Source organism: Penicillium vulpinum (genome assembly GCF_028829585.1).
Source record: "Penicillium vulpinum strain IBT 29486 chromosome Unknown utg000004l_segment0_segment0, whole genome shotgun sequence".
NCBI classification, from domain to species: Eukaryota; Fungi; Ascomycota; class Eurotiomycetes; order Eurotiales; family Aspergillaceae; genus Penicillium; species Penicillium vulpinum.
Window position 1 is genome coordinate 1,425,302 of NW_026643244.1, and position 22,612 is coordinate 1,447,913.

At 50.6% G+C, this 22,612-nt stretch overlaps 7 protein-coding genes across 7 annotated transcripts; 3 read left to right on the forward strand and 4 right to left on the reverse strand.

Moving 5' to 3' along the window:
- Positions 1 to 610: 610 nt before the first annotated feature.
- Positions 611 to 1,311, reverse strand: N7479_009097 (uncharacterized protein; the record flags this gene model as incomplete). Its single annotated transcript, XM_057256790.1, has 2 exons — positions 611 to 1,177; positions 1,240 to 1,311. 2 exons carry the CDS (start codon positions 1,309 to 1,311, stop codon positions 611 to 613), a joined length of 639 nt encoding a protein of 212 aa, XP_057104248.1.
- Positions 1,312 to 3,238: 1,927 nt separating this feature from the next.
- On the reverse strand, positions 3,239 to 5,496 carry N7479_009098 (kinetochore-associated Ndc80 complex subunit NDC80; the record flags this gene model as incomplete). Its single annotated transcript, XM_057256791.1, has 2 exons — positions 3,239 to 5,395; positions 5,452 to 5,496. The coding sequence occupies 2 exons, from the start codon at positions 5,494 to 5,496 to the stop codon at positions 3,239 to 3,241; spliced, it is 2,202 nt and encodes a 733-aa protein (XP_057104249.1).
- Positions 5,497 to 5,887: 391 nt separating this feature from the next.
- On the forward strand, positions 5,888 to 7,245 carry pex14 (putative peroxisomal membrane anchor protein (Pex14); the record flags this gene model as incomplete). The annotated part of the gene is made up of 4 exons (XM_057256792.1): positions 5,888 to 5,927; positions 6,052 to 6,304; positions 6,358 to 6,442; positions 6,508 to 7,245. 4 exons carry the CDS (start codon positions 5,888 to 5,890, stop codon positions 7,243 to 7,245), a joined length of 1,116 nt encoding a protein of 371 aa, XP_057104250.1.
- Positions 7,246 to 7,556: 311 nt separating this feature from the next.
- On the forward strand, positions 7,557 to 8,766 carry N7479_009100 (uncharacterized protein; the record flags this gene model as incomplete). Its single annotated transcript, XM_057256793.1, has 3 exons — positions 7,557 to 7,948; positions 7,999 to 8,282; positions 8,336 to 8,766. 3 exons carry the CDS (start codon positions 7,557 to 7,559, stop codon positions 8,764 to 8,766), a joined length of 1,107 nt encoding a protein of 368 aa, XP_057104251.1.
- A 230-nt stretch (positions 8,767 to 8,996) lies between these two features.
- N7479_009101 (DUF453 domain protein) lies at positions 8,997 to 10,211 on the forward strand (the record flags this gene model as incomplete). The annotated part of the gene is made up of 1 exon (XM_057256794.1): positions 8,997 to 10,211. One exon carries the CDS (start codon positions 8,997 to 8,999, stop codon positions 10,209 to 10,211), a length of 1,215 nt encoding a protein of 404 aa, XP_057104252.1.
- Positions 10,212 to 10,360: 149 nt separating this feature from the next.
- N7479_009102 (Survival protein SurE-like phosphatase/nucleotidase) lies at positions 10,361 to 14,292 on the reverse strand (the record flags this gene model as incomplete). Its single annotated transcript, XM_057256795.1, has 8 exons — positions 10,361 to 11,657; positions 11,830 to 11,889; positions 11,943 to 12,853; positions 12,906 to 13,016; positions 13,129 to 13,435; positions 13,489 to 13,941; positions 13,995 to 14,179; positions 14,227 to 14,292. The coding sequence occupies 8 exons, from the start codon at positions 14,290 to 14,292 to the stop codon at positions 10,361 to 10,363; spliced, it is 3,390 nt and encodes a 1,129-aa protein (XP_057104253.1).
- A 666-nt stretch (positions 14,293 to 14,958) lies between these two features.
- On the reverse strand, positions 14,959 to 22,027 carry N7479_009103 (CCR4-NOT core subunit CDC39; the record flags this gene model as incomplete). Its single annotated transcript, XM_057256796.1, has 4 exons — positions 14,959 to 15,024; positions 15,076 to 20,945; positions 20,996 to 21,320; positions 21,371 to 22,027. 4 exons carry the CDS (start codon positions 22,025 to 22,027, stop codon positions 14,959 to 14,961), a joined length of 6,918 nt encoding a protein of 2,305 aa, XP_057104254.1.
- Positions 22,028 to 22,612: the final 585 nt, after the last annotated feature.

A 22,612-nucleotide genomic window follows, 5' to 3' on the forward strand; every position in this document is an offset into this window, starting at 1 on the left:
TTTTACACGTGGGTGAATTATTTAATATCGGGGAATAATGCATAATACCATCTATAGATTATGTTTGTCAAAATCGCTCCGTTCATCGTTATAAAGGACTTTAAATGAGGTGAAGCATATCACAAAGTTATCAAACGCACCTTGCGGGTAACCCGCCACTACGAAAGGGGCTACCATTAGGTATGTAACCTGGAAATTGCGTCTAATTTTCTTGAATGTTTGCTTCGCTGCGCTTAGGGAAATAAGAATTTGATAACGTAGATAACTTGAATTCAATTTTTTTTTGTCAGAACGTAAAATGGAGGGAATATCCTAATAGAAACGAAATTTGCTATATGTGATAGGTTAAAGATACTGTTTCCTGACGCATACATATAAGACCATTTACTGGGGTTCTATGGAGGTGGAATATCTTATAGTTTTCTAATAGTATCATTCTTATGATATGTATACATATTCATTGATACTCTACTCTACATGACACTCGAGAAAATTCTCCAAATTAGCAACCATCTCTTCTTTAAGCTGATCCAGCAGCCACGAAAAAAAAAAAAAACAAGTACTAATCTATCTCACATGTTACAGCGAGTGAAACTGCAAGGCCCAGAATCTAAAACAGCATCTGACGGGCGTGGACACGAGCGAACTCTCCCTTCTCAACAGATGGACCCTTTCCCTCGCTAGTGGCAGCAGTCTCGGTCGCGATAGGCATAATTTCGAAGGAACTAGAGGTCTGACCGGAGAAGCCGTCAGGGAATCCAGGGGGAACACCAGTAGACGGGGGGTATCCAGTAGGCAGGCTGGTAGGAGTGCTGCTGGGGGCGATGGTGAGAGTACTGCTGGGGACGCTGGTGGACTGGGATCCATGACCGTGTCCTCCATGGCCAGGTTCCTGGTGGCCAGGCCCGTAGCCAGGGCCTCCGTGCCCGGGACCTCCGTGACCAGGACCTTCATGGCCAGGTCCTCCATGGCCAGGTCCTCCATGGCCATGTCCGTGGCCAACAGGCCATCCAGTAGGCCATCCAGTAGGCCATCCAGTGGGCCATCCAGTTGGGAATCCAGTTGGGGTTCCAGATGGGGTTCCAGATGGGGTTCCAGATGGGGTTCTGGAGGGGAAACCGCCAGAAGGAGTTAGCTGCTCAGTAGGAGTGGCAACGGCAGCAGCCTTGTCGGCATGCTTGAGAGACAATGTCAGCAAAGAATAAGATGTATTTGAGAATTTGTAGTATATATACTAACAGGCAGTTTCCAGGCCACAGCTGACGGGGCCATGAATAGCGCAGCAACGCCAAAGGTAGCAGTAAACTTCATGATGACTTGTTAAGTTGTTGAACAGTTGAAAGAGGAAGTGGAAAATGAATGGATGCTAAAGGTAGCAGTGTAAAGAATGATCTGAAGCTTTTGAAAAGAATGAAGGTGCACAGCACTGTTGGTTGAAAAAACCCAAGAAAAGGAAGTTTTAGCTAGTTATATACCTATCGAGTTTCATCATTGAGGGTCCAAATGATCGAGCCGTCAAAAGACCGCCAAAAGCCCGCCGAAACATCATTTCTTCCATGAAGGGAATTGGATCTGCAGGGGGGCTGATTCTCATCCCGTGGCAAAATATTTAAGCAGGAGGGATCTTCATAGATATGGAAAACAGCCCTATCACCCGGAATAAGACATATTGCAGTGGAACCAACAACTATGGTACAGATGGTCCACGGACTCGCCGTATATTGTACGGGACAAGTCGTTTCAGACAAGAAAAACCGGGATACAACGGGCGAATGACAGTTCTCCACCTCGTTTACACATTGCTCCTGTCGATCACTTGTTGTATTGGAGGTGTGTTCTAGATGGAGATTGGTGGAGCCCTGAAGACGGCATACCATGCCAAGTCCAGCACATTTTACCTACGACATATAACATCGTATACAAAGTACTTTGTTTAAAGTATATTGTTCTAGAATCTAACCTGTCAAATTAATATTGACCGAAAATATCCACTTTTTTCTGTTAATCTCTACAGTACTGTAGAAGTCATAAGAACTTTTGCTGTAAATATGTAGGTGGCGTAATTAAACATCCACAAAGGCAAATTGTATGCTTATAGCTTTTTATAGAACACTCTATAACAGACTATATTGTGGAGGTCACATCGTCTAAATCCCCCGATAAGCAATAATTTCTGATCTTTCAAAGTCTTAATTTACTCAGCCACTTTCGAAGAATGCCATGCATTTTGTGGTCAAAGCTTATGATACGCGAATGAGATTGGGAAAGTTAGCCACACCTACCTATATAGTTAGTCCACGATGTAGACACCCGGAATATGGTACCCGTTTCACAATTAGAATGGGCAATGGAGTACGAAAGAATCTCATCAATCTATTCATGGACAACCGCGCTGACACAAACTACTCCTCCTTCATAGAAAATGGACCGGCCCTGTCTAAGGCAGTAAAAAACAAACACCAGAAAATGGTCGAGGTTCCTGTGCAGATGACATACTGAATCTCCTGTACTAGATAGAGCCCTTGCTCCTGCGGTGGTGCAACAAGACACCACTACCGCTAATGCCCTTCTTGCACACGGTGTTAGCTGCGATTTTGAGGAGTCGGATGGGCTTCTCACACTTCATCCGACCTCTCAGGACCACGGGTCCTTTATGTATAAACATTTGGAAGCGGAGGATCTTACGCCTTCCCTCATCCACACTGCTGGATTAGGAAATGCAGCTCTAGTGGCATCCATTGCTAATTGAACATGGCGCTGATCCCAATGTGGAATATCACGATATAGGCGGCCGCTTCCCACGCCGGGCTTAGGGTGCGTATAAAAGCCGAGACTCGACGATACCTGCTAGCTTGTCCTATGGAAGAGTTGTACAATTGGCAATGGAGATGGGTCGTTCGACGATTGTCCAATTGCTCGTCGGTACTGGCGCAGATTCCTTTCTTACACAAATAATATTTGATGGTTACTGCGAACCTATCACATTCCTCAGCCACAGTCTAAAGAATACATACGAATGTTACATGGTCTTAGCCCTAATTCCGTGAAGCTGTTCAAGCAAAGGTACTATAAGATGACGCTATTGATCCTGCCATGATTAAATTTACTAGATTATAAAATAAAACATTATGTGCATTGCGTGTCCTTCTCGCCAAAAACTTGAACTGATCCGGGGGTATTGTACATGAAACCAACACAATTAAATTGAACAAATCATCAAATCGTGACAAAAATAACTTCAAAGCTCCTCTTCGAAAGCTTCTTCGCCTCCAAGCTCTTGTTCCACTTCGTCGACGACAAAGCTCTCGTAGTCCTCAAGACCTTTTTGAACATGTACTTTGAAGCGAATCACGTCATTAAGCATTGTTTCCACGTTAGTGTGCAACTCCTCTCGGAGAGCATTTGCCCGAAGCGTCAGTTGTTCATATTCGATATTGGTGTTCATTTCGCGCTGCTCCATCAATTGTACACTGTCACTGAGCGTAGCGCGCATCTTTGCTAGTTCCTTCTCCATTTTTTCAATTTGGGCATCGGAGGCCAGCTTCTGAGTAGTCGTAATTTCCTTTGTTCGTTCAAACTCTTCTTCTGCTGCCCGTCGTCGATGCTCCAGGGCCTCGACCTCGCCTCGTTTCTCATCCATTGCCTCTTTGATGTTGTCGAGTAGATTGCGACGGTCGAGGTCGTCATCAATCCCTCGCTTCCGTCGTTCATTGATCTCTTTCCGGAGTGATTGCAGGCTGTTCCGGACAGAGCCCCGTAGATCCAAACTGAGCAAATGTGCCGGGTGGTAGCCAGTGAAAGGTTCCGCCAATAGGCGGTCTCCTTCGGGAGAAATTCGGTTGGGAGGGCCGCCAATCTGGCTTGCGGAGAAATTGCTCTCATTAATATTCAGACTAAGCTCATAATCTTGGCCCTTGGCATTCTCGGCAGCTGCGGGAATCAAGCTAGTTTGGTAGCCAAGAGTATTGTAAGCTTTCACGATCTGTTCCAGATCTTCGAGTTTCTGGCTGGCTTCCGCTTCTTTCTCCATGACACGGGCATGGGCCTCTTCTAGACGAGCCACAGTATCTTCAAGATTCTTCTGCAGACGTTCTCGCTCTGAGTTCATGCGGTCGATATCCTGGATAGTGATGCCCTGGCGATCAACACTCGCCTGGAGATCCGAACGCTCAGATTCAGTCGCCTGGAGATCGGTATCGGTTTTTTGGATCTCCGCGTCAAGGAATTTGATGCGAGTCTCATACTTTTCAATTTTACCTTTGACGTTCTGGTTATAATCCTCAAATTTCCTCTTGTCATCCTCCAAGATGCGGAAGTGTTTATCCAGCTTAGCAATGTCAGGTGCACTCTTCTCCACTTCTTCGATTTGGTCACGAAGAGCTCGATTCTCCGCCTCTAGTGCCTCCATTTCTTGCACGTACCGCTCATTGCCTTGAGAGAATTCTCGCGACATGTTTTCAACGTGCGGAATTAATCGCTTCTCTGCGGTGTCATCATCCTCGTCTTCACCACCTTGCAGCCAATCGTGGTAGGCTTGAGTGAGGAAGCGAAAAATAATGCGATCACCAGTGACATCGACACCTGCCTCTGCGCAGGCATCATCATACTCGCCGGACTGATAGCGGTCCATCATTTGTGCCAGTTGCATCAACCAATGTAGCATTCCGAGGAACGTCGACCAGTTCTGGCCACCAACGGCTGCGATTTGTGACTTCGTAATGCCCTTCTCGTACGGGTATCTTAGCTGTTTCAGGATTGGTGGTACTTCGGAGTCCATTGCTTTTTGGAACTTGTATCCTGGATCGATGCGGTGATAGAGCCACTGGAAGATAAAGTTGAAATCTTTTTGGGTCGGCGAGCGAAGAGTGTTCTGCCCCAAGGAATGTTTCATTTCCAACTCAAACCCGTGAATAGTCAAATATTCTAAAAGTTCCTGACCGATTCGAGCCTGGAACGATCGGTCCCTGAGAGGTCGCGGGTCTCTGGGAACACCAGCCACGTTGGGAACTTGGGTGAAGAACGATTGATGCCCCATCGGCCCTCCTCCCGTTGAAGGTCGTGAAAATACACTGCTTCTGCGCTGTGGGTTTTGAGGAGGCGCAGAATTGGAAGAAAGAGAACCTGGTGCGTAGCTCTGCCGGCTGGTACTGGCCCCGTTGAACATGTTACTTGACACTGATCGGCGAACAGATGAAAGACCCGCATCAGCGCCATATGGTCCACCAATTGACATGCGCGTAAAGTTGGGCTGCTGCGGGCGACCAGTGGAGCCCATCAAGGAAGTTCGGTGGTTCTGAGAGCTAAATTGGGGGTTTTGGAATCCGATAGAGCTTGCGCGCTTCAGTGCTGACTGCGGTTGGGGGATAGCGGAGAAATTCTGCACGCTCCCGAGAGTCTTGATCGCAGTACAAATTAGCCTCAGGCCTTGCGCTGGATAGGAGGGAACTATACTTCTCGGGGGCGCTTAATGCTGAAAAGCCCAGTATCTTGCGACATGGTGATAAACAAGCCGCGAAGGCGGCGATAGACAACGCGATTCTTTTGATCACTGAATTTTGGATATGGTTATGTATAGACAAAGCTTCAAGGTCCAAGTGGGCTGCACCACAAAATCCAAGAGGAGGGGTTTGATCTGTTGTCTGGCAGGCACGAGGCGGGATTTGAGCTCGGCGATGTAAACAAATGCGTGCCACTTTCAAATAAGGTAGGCGGTGTAGATCAAAAGGAAAAACAGTTTTGCCGATAATCACGAGACTCCCGGTCTGGGGAAAGTCTTGGCGTTGGCGCAAGTTCCCGAGGTCCAAATGGCGATTGCCGATGTGAGCGTCGCATCTTCTCTCCCTAATTCGTCTCTCCTACACTTCCCTGGCAGTCGACATCAATCATAATGGCTCCACGCGAGGAGCTGATTGCCTCAGCTGTAAGTTGTCTATTGACATAATGTCTCATATCATCCGCTTTTGGAGCTACTACTAACTCATGTCTGCTAGATTACCTGTATGGACTACGAGGCACACGACTTGATGTGTTATGATCGCTGACTTTATCTAGTCCTCCAGGACCCATCAGTTGCATCCTCACCTATTGAAAAGAGAGTCTCATTTCTTCAATCTAAGAACTTGACTCAAGAGGAAGTGGACATTGCCTTATCGCGAGTGGGCGAAGACCCGTCTGCCGCAGCCGCAGCTACAGCTTCAGCATCCCCAGCACCTAGCTACTCTTCACAGCCAGTTCCTTACCGCCAACCGCAGCCGCCTCAAGGATATGGTTATCCCCCCTATAATCAATGGCAGCCACCTCCTGAGTACGTTTATCTATCGATCGTCGCATGGCGTTTGAGACTAATCACATGAAAAGATTACCCAAGAGAGATTGGCGTGACTGGTTTATTATGGCAACAGTAGTGGGTGGAGTTGGTTATGGGTTGTATACCGTCACAAAGGTATCCAGTGATCCCCTCCAGTGATCCATTCTCTCAAAACTAACGGCGCTGATCAATCCATCCAGCGTTATATCGCACCTTTGATCGCCCCACCGACGCCTCCCCAGCTGGAACAAGACAAAGAGCACATCGATGAGCAGTTTTCACGTGCATTTACTCTGATTGAACAATTATCGGCCGATACCGCTGCATTGAAAACCGCCGAGGAAGCACGCACCGAGCGCTTGGATGGGGCTCTTAAGGAGGTGGAGAACCTTGTTGCTGATCTCAAGAACTCTTCCCGCCGAAGAGATGATGAGACTCGCCGCATTAGCGACGAGGTGAAGTCGTTGAAGGATGCCATTCCCAAAGCCCTTGAAGGTGCCCGGGAAGGCAATGAGAACAGACTGAAGGAGCTCGGAACCGAGCTTAAGAGCTTGAAGACCTTGCTGGGCAACCGACTTGGTGGTAGCGGAGCTACCCCTCTTGCTGGCAGGACCGTTGGATCTACTTCCATCCCCAGTCCCTCCCGCCCGGCACCGGAAGAGACCCCCGCCACTTCCACTCCCCTCGCCGCTGCCAACAGTTTGGCTGCTACTGTGACTCCAGCTGAACAGGAGCCAACTCAAGCCGCTACCCCAGCGAGCACAAGCCAGACCCTCAACCCTCTCTCGCAACTTGGTCGGTCTGGGTCTGCCTCTATCCCGGCGTGGCAAATGGCTGCGGCCAATCGGTCCAAGGCCACTTCGCAATCGAGTGCACCTGCCACCCCTGCTGAAACCACTGCCAGCCCAAGCCTGGAGCAGAGTGCTCCTCCTAGCTAAGGCTAATTTCGGTTTGCTGAATTATTGAATGCTGTATACCTCTTCGCCTAGATGTATTTACTACTATGAAGATTTTCCCTTGGATAAATTAATTACTCCGTAGCATAGTATCCTTTATTTCTGTACAAGTTTAGAATCTAAATTAACAAATTGTCGTGAAGAATTCGTTCGAATCGAAAACCTGGGGATGACCTTGGAAATCAGATGGCCGAACCGATAAGCTGGCCTGTCTTATCATCACCCCAGAAGACAAATTTCTCCAGAGTTTCCAGAACTTCTGAACTTCTGAACTACAAAGGAAATCAGCCAAAATGCCTTCACCAACTCGCTCGTCGCACCGAGCTACTTCTCCGTCTGCGCAAAGCTCAAGCCGCCATCACCGCAGTCGCCACAGCCATTCCCATCGCCACCGGCCCCGAGAGAGCTCGCGTTCGCGCTCTCCGCACCGATCAGACAGACATAGATCAGACCGACACCACCGCCATAGCGAAGACAAAGACCGCGTGCGCCACGAGCGACGACACAGAGATGCTCCAGCGAAACCAGTCGTGCTCCCTTACCAAGCGCGCGAGCTCTCAGGGCGCGACCTGAAGGTATACGAGCCCATGTTTGGCATGTATTTGGATATCCAAAAAGGAAAATATATCGAAGATTTGAGTGAAGATGAGGTGAAAGGGCGATGGAAGAGTTTTACGCAAAAATGGTAGGCCTGAAAATGTTCTTCGCTTGACGCGATAATTACTGACATACCAGGAACCGTGGAGAGCTCGCCGAGGGATGGTATGATCCCATTACACTCGATAAGGCACGCAAGAATGCAGAACAAGAACTGGAAGCTCACCCGAGAGATGGACGTGAATCACCTGATTATACACAGGGCGAGAGAGCGACTGGTGAAGCCCCACAGAACCCGCCAGTAGGCGACGACGACGATGAAGATGAGTACGGGCCTAGTCTGCCGCAACCAGGCTCAGGGAGAGGCGGTCCACAGGCGGGCCCTGCAATTCCAACCATGCAAGATCTCGAGCTTAAGAGAGGTACTATTTTTTACTTTCCCCCAAATATAGCCAGAGTACTGACCTCCGTCCAGAATCTGCCATTGAAGATGCCATCGCTGCTCGTGGTGAAACGCGCGAGCAGTATCGCGCTGGAATTCGTTCACATAAGTCCGCAATGCGCCATCTCGAAGAAGAGATAGCACCGCGGGCTGAGCCAGGCACACGGGAGAGACAACTCGAGAAGAAGCGAGAAGTTGCTTCGGGCAACCGTGCATTTGCAGAGCGCGGTGGCTCGCCCGAGGCAGCTCGCGATGAAGATTTAATGGGCGGGGGCGATGAGTTTTCTGCCTTGAAACGGGAGAAGGAGAAAGACCAGCGTAAGAAGAACGATCGTGAGATCCGGAGAGAGGAGATTCTTCGTGCGCGTACAGCGGAGCGAGAAGAACGTGCGCAGGCGTATCGACAAAAGGAACAAGAGACCATGAGCTTCTTGCAAGCTCTGGCGAAGCAGCGATTTGGCTGAAAATTGAAATGGTCGGGGGTTTCGTCCTTTGCCTTAGATTCTAAATATCCTATATTATTCACTCTCAAATCCATAAAGCAATAATATAAAGCACGGTCTATCCTATACTCTTCCAGTCCGCCCATCCGCACCAACGGAACGATCCGACACCGCCGTCGGAGTGGCTCCGGGGTATTTAGACCATATAATCTTCCCTAAGTAATGCCTCGGTTACTATGTATAAACCCAGCATGTCCAAACAATTATCCCGCCTACCATCCCGATCAAAATTGAACCAATCAACACCTGGTAGCCAGCGATATCTCCAAACCAAAAAGCAACACTCCCTGCCAGCAGCATACTACCGCGGCGGGACCTCACGTGCAGTCTTCTTCAAGCAGGAAGACCTGCCCGCGAACAAGAAAGAATGGGCCCCCATATTCCGCAATGTAATCGGCAGTCCAGATCCCCATGGCCGACAACTAGACGGATTAGGGGGTGGAATATCCAGCCTCTCGAAGGTGTGCGTAGTAGGCGCATCGACTCACGACGAAGCCGACGTGGATTACACCTTCATCTCCCTCGGCATCAAGAACACCGATGTTGACTATTCTAGTAATTGCGGGAACATGAGTTCCGCCGTGGGGCCCTTCGCCGTCGACGCACACTTATTCCCCTTACAGAATCCCAGCCAGGATTCAGCCTCGGTACGCATCCATAACACCAACACGGGCAAGATCATCCATTCGTCCTTCCCCGTTGTCGACGGCGAAGCCGCAGCGAGCGGTGACCTCGCTATAGACGGTGTCGCGGGTACTGCGGCCCGCGTCCAGCTCGACTTTATCGATCCTGCAGGCTCGGTCACTGGGAAACTCTTGCCTACCGGCAATGTGACCGATACCTTTGATGGAACCAGGGCTACTTGCATTGACGTCGGGAACCCGTGTGTCTTTGTGCAGGCACTTGATCTCGCTGTGAGTGGGAATTTGACTCCTGATGAGATCACTGCGCATCTAGATTTGCTGCAACGTTTGGACTCCATTCGTCGGCAGGCGGGTGTTAAAATGGGTATTGCAGATGAGACTAGGAAGGTTCCTGGTAGTGTGCCTAAGATCTGCATCGTGGCTGCCCCTTCTACTACCGATTCCAGAGATATCGAGCAAAGACAGACGTCTGCTGATGTTGATCTTCTGGCTCGTGCCCTTTCCGTTGGACAGCCGCATAAGGCGGTCCCGATTACTGTCGCTCTGGCTCTTGCTGCTGCTGCTCGTGTGCCGCAGAGTACAGTGGCTGGCGTTGTGGATGAGAATCCTGTCGATAGTTCTGGGATAACTATTGGCCATGCCAGTGGGAATCTGCTCGTTGGTGCCAATTTCGATGTAGATGGAGCTTTGACTTCTGCCACGGTCTTTCGTACAGCGCGTCGTTTGTTTGAAGGGCGTATTTTCTGGAAGAATGATAGTTGAGCAGACAAATATTGTATAATATAGTAACTAGGAAGAGAGAGTACATAGAAAATTACGATGAAGAGACGTAATTGTATGAAACTCCGAATCAAAACTTTTATTCTTGTACATCACAAGTGGTATATCTATCGTCTATTCTAGCCCCAGTTCTAAGCATTTCTTCCGAGATCAATATCAGCAACCAGTTTCATATCATCAGTGCCAGCTCCATCACCCAGACCAAAGAAAGGCTTGACAGCAACATCAACCACCTCCTCAAACAAGCGCCCAACAACGGCCTCCTTCAGATCCTCACCAGTCTGCGCGAAATCCGGGTAAGCGTTGAGCTCCAGTAGCCACACATCCCCATTGGCATCAACGAGGAAATCAACACCAAACAACTCAAACGCATTAGGCAAAGTCTGGAAATGAACCATCATACCCCGGGCCGCAGCTTCAAACACCTCACCCGTCACCGCGCAGATCTGCTCAAAGATCTTCTCCTTCCAGTCTGCACTGAGACCGGGGACGTGGTGGTCAAGGTCCCAGAAGCGGCGCACACTCTCTTTGTTCGAGCTGCCGCCTTCCTGGAAACAGGTGTTGGTCAGATGACGCGCGAGATCAGCGACTTCATCTTCTTCATGCGGGGCACAGTAAGTCTTAGCAGCGAAGAGTGCGAGCATCTCCTTGAAGACGTAGACTTTGAGTGAACCTGAGGCGAGCACGTAGGTGCGGATGTGGAATTTGCGGTTCGAGGACGATGGGAGGAGAAGGGGAGGGTCGATGTAGGGCTGTGCGAGGAAGTGGCGCAGCTGTGAGGTGACGATGCCTGTGTCCAGGGCGGCGCCGACGTTGGCTTCAGCGTCGTCGCCATCGTCGTCGTCGTCGTCGTTTGCCTCAGATCCACTCTCATCGTCTGAGTCTTCTTCCCACTCCTCAAAGATCTCGCGCAGCTGGTCTTCGCTGTTGAAGATGCGGATTCCTTGGCCTCGATCGCTCATGCCGGGCTTGAGGATCCACCATTCCTTCTCGGAGTCTGGTCGCTCTTTGTTCTTGGCTAGGCTTTCGTTCAGTTCGTATGCTTCCAGCAGGGCATCGTCGAGGAATTCAGCATAGTCGAGTTCGAAATCGAAGGCGGGCTTGAAGTGGTGTCGTAGAATGCTATCTGGGTGCTTTGAAATCCAATTGGACACTGTATTTGAGAGATAGTGCTTGCGAATCAAAGCTTTGCGGATGATGTATGCACTTGAAAGAGACGTCGAGGGCCTGGACATGATATGCTCGAAGTCGAGGCGCTCATACTCGCGGTACTGGAAGAGTGGTGCGGAAGAGTCAGGTAGTTCGGAGATAGAAGACACACGCTTGGAGGCGCTTCCCAGGCGACGGGTCAATGCCCGCTCAACCATTTCTTGCACGTAGGAGTCATCGCAGTCGACGAAGGAATACAACGAGGGCTGATTGGCCGATCTACAAATTCTCCGTCTATCAGAAAGGGCGCCAATACTTGTGAAAAAGCGAATCAAAGGGGAGGGGACATGGTATCTAACAGCTAAGCCAGATATCTAAGGTGCACGCAACATGTAGATTTCGGATAGAACCCTCCATACCATGCCCCCATCGCGTCAAAGTCTTCACTCACAGCTTGATCTCCCCCGAAATACCGGGCGCGGGCATGAAGTTGGCCCTGAGAGGTGTGACGCTGTGAAAATCAGTCAATATTCATAGCAAAAAAGGAATGGGTATCGGACAAACCTAGTCATTTGCTCCTTAACGGTCCAGCCATCATTGCCAGGCTCACTTTCCTCCACGCTTCGGTAAACGTCCTGGAAGCTCGGCGCCCACTTGAAATGCTTGTGTTGAAATCGGGGCCCGTAGGATGACTTCTCGCTGCTATCAACAGTCTGATCCGGCTTCTTTCCTGACACTTCGCCTTGGTCGCGCAGCTGCTGTTCTTGCAAGGCAGGGTCGTCTGCGGAGGTGGGGTCGACAGCCTGGAAGCAACTCCCAGATGTCCACGTATTCTGCAGCATATCGGTATATAGGACCTTATTCTCACTAACGCCGGGTTCGAGGGGAACGTTGACGCTGTAGAGGTGCACCCCGTCTGCCCAGTTCGCGCAAAGATGCTCAATCACCTTGACTGAATGTCCCGATGCCTCGGCGATAATCACAGGGTCATGGTTCCGAGAGCTGAAAGCATACGATAGAGCAATTGAGCGCGTACCACAGCATGCACCTTCCAACGCTGCGCCAATGGTTCCACTCGACAATGCGAACAGTGCGGTTGTGTTGCGACCATAGTTCGGACCGGATACAATGACATCGATAGGGCCACGTTCCTTGAAGTAGTGATATAGACCGATCTGGACACAGCTCGCGGGAGTCGAGTCGATCAGAATCCATTCGTCACCTTCGCCATCGTCCGGTTCACCATCACTGCCCCGGGGTAGATGGTGTGTTGTCCCGTCTTCTTGGTGGAGCGTGCCAGGTCGGAAATAGGTAGGTTTGACGGATGCGCCTACGATGTGCGCTTTACCGATCCATGATCGCTGCTGGTGCGGGAGAATAACCGAGACTGTGTGGCCGGCGGACTGGAGCGATTGGACGAGCGAATGGACATAGGGCGATGACTGGTTTGACGGAGGACCGTCATCGTTGGTGACCTAGACGGAGATGAGTCTCCAAATTGACGTTGCAAGAACTATATCTACTTACCAAGATATGCATTATGGGCGGAGTTGGTTGAGATATGAAGAATGGAGGGGAAGAAAGTTCCCCCCGCTTTGCGTTGTCGCAATCGGCCCAAATGATCCACATGTCATTCCACTATAGTATCATAAGATATTACAACATATACGAACTAGCAACCAATCATACCTGTTGAGCCAATTAAATCACTTCAATCTGTTGTGGTCAAATGACTTCGCCGTCTCTGTACTCCACGAGCTTCTGCGCTTTCTAGTCCAGAGCCTGTGCCGGCTTCATCGCCCTGGGCTGGATAGCTAGAAAGCAACCTCCCTTCCTGTTCCTCCTTTTTGACCTCAGAAGATTCATCAGAAGTATCCTCGCCCTCAGACTCTTCTTTAATAGAGTCCAGGGGCTCCTCCTTGATTTCTTTCTTAGGCATAGTCCCCAAAACCCAAGTCATCGCCAGCCAAGTCAAGCTAGCAGAGAGCATAGAGACAGACCAGAATAAAGAGCTGAAAATAACAAAAGAAGTAATTTTCCAGCGATACATCAGCCATCTACCCATTTGTTAGCCATATCTCAAAGCATCCCGATCTCTAAGAAGACCTACCTAAGCCCGGTAAGCCTAGCACGGAATTCCACCGTAGCTGTATAAACCTGCATCTTCGAGTCACTTTGAATCTCCAGCCGCAGACTCTGCGGTAAATTGCGTGCCCCTTTTGAAAACTCGAGCAGCTCCATCATCGGGACCTCCAGCGTCTCCGACTCCCGGCGCCAGCCAACAACATAGAGCGGCATCCGCGTCACTCTCCGGGCAACATCCACCAGGGGTGAAGCATAAGTCATGATAGCAGGGCGGCGGGCCTGCGAGATGGGGGCATTATTCGGACCGGGGAGGAGGGACGATGCAGGCCGGGAGGAAAAGAGGGTGAGGTCAAGCATGAAGTTGCCTGTATCGAGATTTGAGGGTGTGCGTGGAAGCTCGAGCGTCACGGATACATCGTAGGGTTGGAGAGCCACAAATTCTGAGTCGAAGTTCGCCGTGCCCCAGGGATTGCCATTACTGTGCACAAGTTAGTTAAGCTGAGTGTCTAGTTGCGGGGAATGTGATCATACCCGAATTGTAGATGGACTTCACGCTGTAATCCGACCGTAGGAATGAACTTTAAATAGAAGACCCCATATGCAATTGCGGAGATACCTATTAGCAGCGCTGCAGCGCCCATGAACAGCAGCGTGTTCAGGTATAGCCGTAAGGCGGACTTGGATACCAGCACGCGGAACGGCGCGAGGACCGCGTCCTGTCTTGCGTTAGTTACAACTGAGAAATTTGCATCATTATACCCACCATGATAACTGTCCTGACAGAGGATGGACCATATTCGGACTCGTCTCCAAATTCCGAGTCCGCCATTTTAGGGGAATAGTTGGCAGAAACAAACTGGGGAAGTTGAGGTCTCATGAAGCTTATCCTGTTATCTCCGTTATCTGCACCGAGGTCAGGTTCGCCCTACAACCATATGCCAATTCCTCTCCCTTCTTGCACATCTTATAGTTGTATGCCTACATATGTACATATCAATGAGACCATGAGGGCTATTCTCTTTAAAATGTATTCGGTTTGGGGCAAGTGTGCTACATGGTTTGTGACAAAGATGTGGTTCGTTCATTAGGTACACTATAGCCGTACGGAAGGCCCAAAAAGAAGCTACAATGATCATGAGAATAGTAAATTAGCATTGCCCCATGTAGATAATTATGACACCGTCAACTCCAGATTTTACAGTCTTATCATTACAGATCACGGGCGGCATGAGACGCGAAAAGAAATATCATGGAACCTCAAGTCATGCGAAAATCGTAAGAGAAAAAAAGTAAATATGCATGCCATCACCACGGCTAGCCCCTGCCGTAACATGAAACTGAAAAGATAAAATCGAGAAAGACGCAAAGGAGCAATTGCGGAAGAAAACCCTGTGAAAATTACATGCAACAAGTACTCCTGTACCGCCCGAGTTACCAGAAAAAGAACTTGAGGAGAGATAGAAGGAGGGAATGAGGATGAGAAACCGAGAGAAGTCTAGGCGATGGGCCGAGGGCTCTGTTGTTGGATATGTTGGAGAAGGGCGTCGAAAAGACGGCCGATCTGAGAAGGAGTTAGTATCGCAAGATTGTAGAAGATTGGGGGTAAGTTTACCTCGGGTGCCGCCTGGATAAAGGGAAGGCGGAAGAATGAGTAGCTCCGGTTCTGGAGGAGCTCCTGCAGGGTGATGATCAAACCCCACGGATGCGGGCGGTGGACAATCAGACGCTCCAACAACACACGAATGATTTGCTGGCGGATATCCGATTCATCTTGCTCGGAGTAGTCCACGCCAAACAGACGGAGAATCGTGAAGCTGAAGAAGTAGGTGTGGCTGTTGGGGTAGCGGAGCTGGTTGGCCATTGCACTAAGCAAGTAGTAGCGGCTCTCAGGTCGCAGAACTTGGGCAATCTTCTCCAGAAGAGCAGCGTGGGTCGAGTTCTCAAAGGCACTGCGGGTGTCGCCCTTGGAAGCATGCTGCACTGCGGCTTGTTGGCCAATATACAGCACAAGCGCGTTAACTAGGACGACATCAACGTCGACGGGGACAAAGAAGAGGCCAGTGTCCTTGGAATCTGGGGTGAGAATGGCGTCGCAAAGCTGCTGAACAGCCGACTCCGAGATGCTCTCATTCTGGAGCACATCGTCAACGACCTCCTTGATGTTGGCAACCTGCAAAGGAGCAACGATATCACCAGCAATCTTGGGGATTTCCCGCATCTCTTCGATACGCTCGACCTTCAAGCCTTCGCGGAAAGGATCTGGAAGTTTCTGGAACGATGATGGATATGCACTGAGGACCAGATTGCGGAGCTGAGCGCAATGAGCTGGGATCACATTGCAGAACTGGAAATGGTTCTCAGCCACGAATTCGGGGAAATCGTGGTGCAGAATCAACAAGATACGAAGAACGCCCTTGTATAGATCCTTAGCAACGTATGTAATGTTGGCAGCCTTGAGTTGCTCGCCCATGTAGGACAGCAACGCTTGCATGATTTCGCAGTAAGGCGCCCATCCTGCACGATCGGGCATGTTAAGCATGTCGGACATGAAGACCCGGTGGGAGACCAAGCAAAGCCAACCATAAACAAACCCAGGGACGTAACGGGGCTGGAATGAGAGGAATTTGTTGGCCAAGGCAAAGATCATTCCCTGGTGCTGCTCAGTGTGCTGGAGGCCGTTCATGGAGTACTCGCACAGAATGCTGGAGAAGAGGCGGAAGAATACACGCTGGTTGAAAGCTTCTCCTCTCATGACCTGGTGGTGGTTGAGGACTAGAACCAAGAGAGACAAAATGGAGTTGAAATACGTAGCCTTATTGGCTTTGACGGCACCGGTGCTCTCGCCCTGGAATCTGATGAGAAGAATCACGAGCTTAGCAAGGGCATCGATGTAAAGGAACGCCTCGTCAAGGCTGCCGCCGTTGGGGTTCTGAGATTCATGCTCAAACATGGCGACGGAAATGTCGATGCTGAGACGGAAAAATAGTGCGGAATCCTCCTGGTTGTTCATCACTTGGCGGTTATGGAGATCCTGAAGGAAAGAGTGGAAGGTGCGGTCAGTCGCACCGGGGGCTTTGTAAATACCAATCCACTCGCTGAAGATGTACTCCATTTGGTCTCGCTTGGACCTGGCTTGATCACTGAGGAGAGAGTTGACCACCTCAGGGATACCACACTCGCGCAGCTTTCGCACGATCTCGAGACCGGGAGCAACGCTTGGATCTTCGGCAAGCCATTGGCTCATGGCATCTAGACTGCCGGAGAAGTCTGATCGAAGGGCCGAGGGTTCTTCATTGAAAAGAACGCGGTCCATCAGGTTACCCAGCAACTCCAAAGCGGGCACATTCCTGGATATAATGAGTCGGGTCAGGTTCGTATCGACCCGACGGATATCCAGCAGGCCTGCATCAATGAGAGCAACGGTGACTGGCACATTGAACATGTGCTCATCGTCAACTTCGGAGAGCAGTGCCCACGTGTACCGGGCAATGAGGCTCGACATATCGCAGAGTTTGGCGAGAAGGTGCACGAGAACTTCAATCTCGAGGGATCCGTGAGGCTGGGAATACAAAAGGGTGCAAACCTTCAAAGAGGTCAGTCGAGCCAGCTCCTCTCCGTTCGTCGAGGCAAGGATGCTGCGCAAGGCCTGGTTATATTCTTGAAGTACCGCACTGTCTCTCCCAAGATCCTTCACGTGTTCTTCAGGGGCGTTGCGAGCAGACTGCTGAAGGTCGGAGACCAGGCTTTCCACTCTTTCTCGAGGACTTTGAGCATCGAGGAACCCATTGGTCTGAACGGGAGGCATTTGAGAAACAGCAGGTTGCGCCTGGGGGGTTCTGTGAGGAATGGCAGGCTGCTCAGCCGGGGTAGAAAGATTCGGAATAGCGGGGTAGGATTCTCCAAGCACGTCGGGGAGTTGACGGCCGGCAGATGCATCAGTGGATGGCGCCGGGCCTCGAGATTGACGGGCAAACTCTTCATAGATGGCGAGTTGCTCCTTGTTGAGACCGCCAGGCGCTTGCCGGTAGGGCTCCGGAATGAATAATCCCCAACGGTTCATTGAAGGATCAATGAAAGGGTCGTTGGAGCGACTGGCCTGATGGCGACGACGGGCCTCCAATTGAGGCTCAATCACCTTCTCGATCTCAGGCAAGGACTTTTCCTCTGCAGCTTTCTCGACAATACCACAGGCAGCATCGAGGTTATCGTTCACACACATAAGAATCAAGCCCTCCGGCATAGGCTGCTCAGAGTAGTCTTGCTGAATCATGCGGATGTAGTTAGTCATGCTAACCTTCAGAGGTTCTTTGCACGTGACGAGTGCCAGGCTGCCGGCAAGTTGTCGGACCATGATGCCCGCAGCATGGCGCACACGTTCTTCATCAGGTTCCATGGCAAAGTCCTTGGAGACAAGTTGTACAGTTGAAATGGATGCAATGGTGACAGATCGCTCAACAACAGGAGTAATGATCTCCGCAATGGCGCGCTCGACTGCGGTGTGCACAATCTGTTTGAGAATGGCGGGATCGACCATGCTGCTCGCCGATGAGGGCAGGACAAGTATCTTATCTAGGCTTGGCAGTGTTGACATGATCGCCGCCGGAGATAACCTCTCGTTCCGGATGGATGGGTTGATAGCGTTGAGGGACAAGTCCTCGAATGGCTCAGCAAGGCCATCTGGGGCGTTAACAGTGGGCAGTGGTTCCTCGGCGTGTGCAGCACGATCGCGAATGACGACGGCAGGTTCAATGGTCTTGTGGTCGAGATCAAGATCTTTACAGAGGACTTCAATCTCGAACTTGAGATTGAGCTTCAATTCGGCGAAATGATAAAGTTCCAACAACAGGCCCAAGATATCCATCAGCCAGGGGTTGGGTGGCTTGAAGACTGTGGATTTGGTAGCCTGCACAAGAACTTTGCAGGTGAAGGGGATCGTGACCATGAGGCGTTGGGTGTCATAGCCTTCTAGAAGAAGGCCCTTGAAGTAGATGTTCTTGTGCTTGATGGGCTTGTCTTTGGCAATAGTCAGCGAACCAAGCCAAGCACCAAGGTTCTTCAAGTGACCGCGATCGGTAGACGAGCTCAAGGTGTTTTCAGAGTTAATCAACTTAGCGAGACTAACATAGGTCTCCCGCAGGACCTCGGCCCAGAGGATCTTGTCGCCAATGCGCCCAAGAAGGTCGAGATAGAGCTGCTGGAAATTGGGCTGCAACTTGGCACGTTCTTCCACCAGGTATGCAGCGAACCACTGATGGTGTTGGTCCCGTAACACTTCTTGCAGATCTTCAAGTTTCTCGTCAATGTTCTGCTCAGAAACGTTGTTGAGAACGAATAGAATCTTGTCCTGGATGTCTTCGTCTGGGTCTTCATAGAGTTCGGATCGAAGGGGTGGGTCGAGTTGAACGGAACGGAACTTGCGCACAGAACCATCAGCGATGGGGGAGTCAACAGAATTGCCATTAGTCAGAGGCACAGAAGCAAGACCATCAAAGGGTCCTGCCTCAGCTTCGCCAATCTGGTTTCCCTGCTCACGAAGAACCTCCTCGGCCTTTTGATAGATGGGCGTGCCTTGAAGAGAGGGAATCTGGAAGAGCAGGTGGCAGAAACCAGCCCATTCAGGAAGACGGTTGATCAACTGCTCAATGGCTTCCACGCCGAACTTGTACATCGGGTCGTGAGGTTCATGTTCGCGGACAGCCTCGAGGATCATACCAAGGCCGACCTTCAGCGTGATGCCGTCAACAAGACGGAAGTTGATGATGCCACCAAACATGACCGCAGTCTTAGTCAGAGCCTCGAGCGGGTACTCGTGGTAACAATGATATTCGTCAACTAGACCATGCACCATGCAGGCAAACAGATCTTGTTCTATAGGGTCGCGCGAAGACTTGTATTTGCGCATCAACTCTAGCATCTCACGGAGCGAAAGTTCCTCGTGATACATTTTACCAAAGAGCTCTTGCATTTGCTTGTCGATAGAGTCGGGCAATGTGTTGCCGTTCTCGCCATTGGCGTCGATGATATCATCGAATCCTTCGCCGTAGTTGATCAGGCGAGGGTATGTCTGAATGCAAATGCGCTGGACAGGTGTGAGATTTTCTCGGTCCCCGACGTATTCTTCCAACACAGACAAAAGCGTATAGACAGTTTTGACTGCGAGGCTGACCATTTGATGAGCAGACTGCTCCTTCCGTTGGACGTGCAATTCGTCCTCGGCCTTGATGCGCAGGAACTTGGAGAGGAGACCACCCATATCAATAGCACCCTTCTGCGCGGCATTTCGAACCCACTGCTCAAGGTCAAAGGGACTCTTACGGTGGGAGTAGCAGGCAAGATCAAGGGCAAGACCGTTGGTGAACCCAAGGAGGAAATCAAGCCATCCATATGCCGCGGCGTGCTCATAGATCACGGCGGTGGACGTGGGATCCTGAGTGAAAGTGGTGAAAAGCTGTTCTGATACCCACTGTCGATCCTGTCGCCAGGCACCGTGGAGAGCGAGCTGATACCCATCTTCTTGCTTCGAAATGAAAACGATGAATGTGCGTAGTACAAAGCTTTGCTGGACACTGGACCACGGCTGCGGAATAGCAAGAGCGGAACAAAGGAAGACTGGCAGATCAAATTGAACAACCGCTTTTATGAGGAGCTGGCTTTCTGTGGCAGCCCACGAAGACTGGGAGTACAAGGCGAGGTCGAAAATTGCCTTCATAGCGTCCATGGACCGAAGGGGTGACTTCGCCGCACGCTCGCCTTGCAATTTGACGATATCAGGGGCGTCTTCAAAGAAGTCAGTGGGGAAGGTTGCGCGAAGGTTAGTGATATGTGACGGGTCGATCCGAGCGGCCACAAAAGCTGTCAGGAATGACATCTGCGTGTCACGGTGTTCCCAGTCTCCACCCCAAAGCTTTTGAACATCCAAAGACGAGTCGTCGACTGACAAAAGCACGCTGTACAATTTGGTAAATTGCTTTGGATCCACTCGGAGGCCCTCGCGATCAAAATGGCGGAACACCAGGGGCCAATTGATAGGCTTGTCGGTGTATGCACTTAAGAATGTCTCTAGCGAGAATTGTTCCCAGTATTGCGACAAGATCATGAAGAGAAGGGCGCTTGCTAGATGTTCTTCGCACCAGTTCTTAGGATCTGCATTAAGCAGTTCAGTTATTGTCTCGACATTTGCAGTGGCACGAGGTCCCTTGGCGTGAAGCTGTCGCACAAGGACGTATTGAGGGTTGACAAAGTTGAACATCTGTAGGGCGGAGGAAACTTCGAATGGCATATCCACGCCAAGTTTTTGGTATCGCAGATTGGCCGCGTAAACAAGCTTCGCCTTGACATCGTCGGTGAAATTGCGGGGAGGGTATAAGATGAAACGTTCAATCGTCATGCCGAGGAAAGAGTTGGAATAATCCTTAGTCACATCGTTGGGACCCGCCAAGCTCTGCAAGAAAGGGCCAATCGAATTCGAGAGGATGGCGTCGGCTAGCGGGGATGGTTAGAGTTAATTCAGAGGTGGAAAGAAGCAAACATACCTTTAGCACGAAGATCCGACTTGCTAGTCAGTTTAAAGGCCAAGGCGAGTGCAACCTTGACAACTGGGTCGAGTCGGAAATGATCCAGGAAAGTGGAGAGGTCGAAGTCGCGGAAGATATCTCCTTCAGAGGTATCTACTGTCTCAGCGATTTTCTGAGACTGTTCCATGTCCGAAGACACTTTCTGCAGCTCTTGGACAAGGAGAGGGTAGTTGCCTGCATTCTCAACGGACTTGTTGACGCCCGGGAAGATTTGTGGCGCATTTCCTGTGAGGAGGCGGCGAAAGTATTTGGAAAAGACCTCCATCCCGTTAGATGTCACGAGCTGCGTTTATTAGAATCGAACAGAATGAGATATATGGCAGCATCACCAACCTTATGTATCTGGGCAGCCTTTGTTTCCCACTTTTCCTTTCCTTCCTTCTCTGTGATAGAATCCAGCAACAGGAATACCTGGGCAATGGAGATTTTGGTGAGCGACGATTGGCTCGAGTGTGCGGCTGTAGAACCCGGCTTGTCAGAAGCGAAGCCTGTAGGAGAATTCACGGTTGTTCCGGACGAGAGCGGCGAGAAGACACCTCTAGAAGATCCCGGCCCACCACCACCTCCCCCAGTACCTCCTCCACCCGGGGCGGAGCCTGTAGCAGAGGCCAACTGGGACCCTATGGAAGGGGTGTGAGCTCGGAACTTGGGAGACGAGAGGGTTGTTGCGTGCTGTTGCGAGCCAGATTGCAATGATGTGAACGGCGAAGATGTGGGTTTGGGACTTCCACCGGAGAGACCCCTAGCAGAACTCAACACGGCAGAGAACGAAGATGGTGTTGAAACCCCAAGGCCTGCGTCCAAGCCCCGGGAAGCCGTGGGGGGAGCGGCGGAGGAGATGTTAGTCGCGAGTGGAGTCAACCCACGACGTGCGCCGGACTGCGACACGGACCGACCCCAGGCACCAATATCGGTCCTGGTCGAAGAAGATTTATCGGTGCCAGAAGCAATCGACGATTGGGCGGAAGGGTGAGGGGGAGGGAAGGTCATCTAGGAGACGCGATCATTTGATCTGGAGGTCCAAAGACAGATTTTTAAGAGTCACAGGCGCAATAAACGGGGGGAAATCGATAAAGCAGATCAATGAAATAGACGCGAGATCATGCGATATCGAGAGAGGGAGGGTATCGGGAAAGAAGATGACACTGTGGGAGAGGAATGGATGGGGAACGATGAGATGGAGAGGTTGCAAGAGGAATGGGGTGCAAGGTGCGAGTTGTCGGAAGTGTGCCTGCCTCAGGTGTCGAGCGGGAGCTCCCAATCTGGCATCGGGGTGCACTATTTTGTACAAGACACACCTTCCTGTCTTCGAAGTTTCAAAGAGTTACTTGAGCTTTACCGAATCTTAGACGACATCATTGTCTAATTTTTACTTCCCCTTTAGTTCATTGCCCATCGTTTTCCAGTCTACATGTTGGGGTATTGTCACGTGTAACATCTCTACACGTGATGTGTTGCTGAGTCATCTAGTGTGGGGTCCACTTTTCCGTCCACATGCACGGGTCCGTAAATGAGGTTTGTCTACTCCGTACTCCGTAGGTACCTACATACCTCACGGAATGATAAGCGAAACCC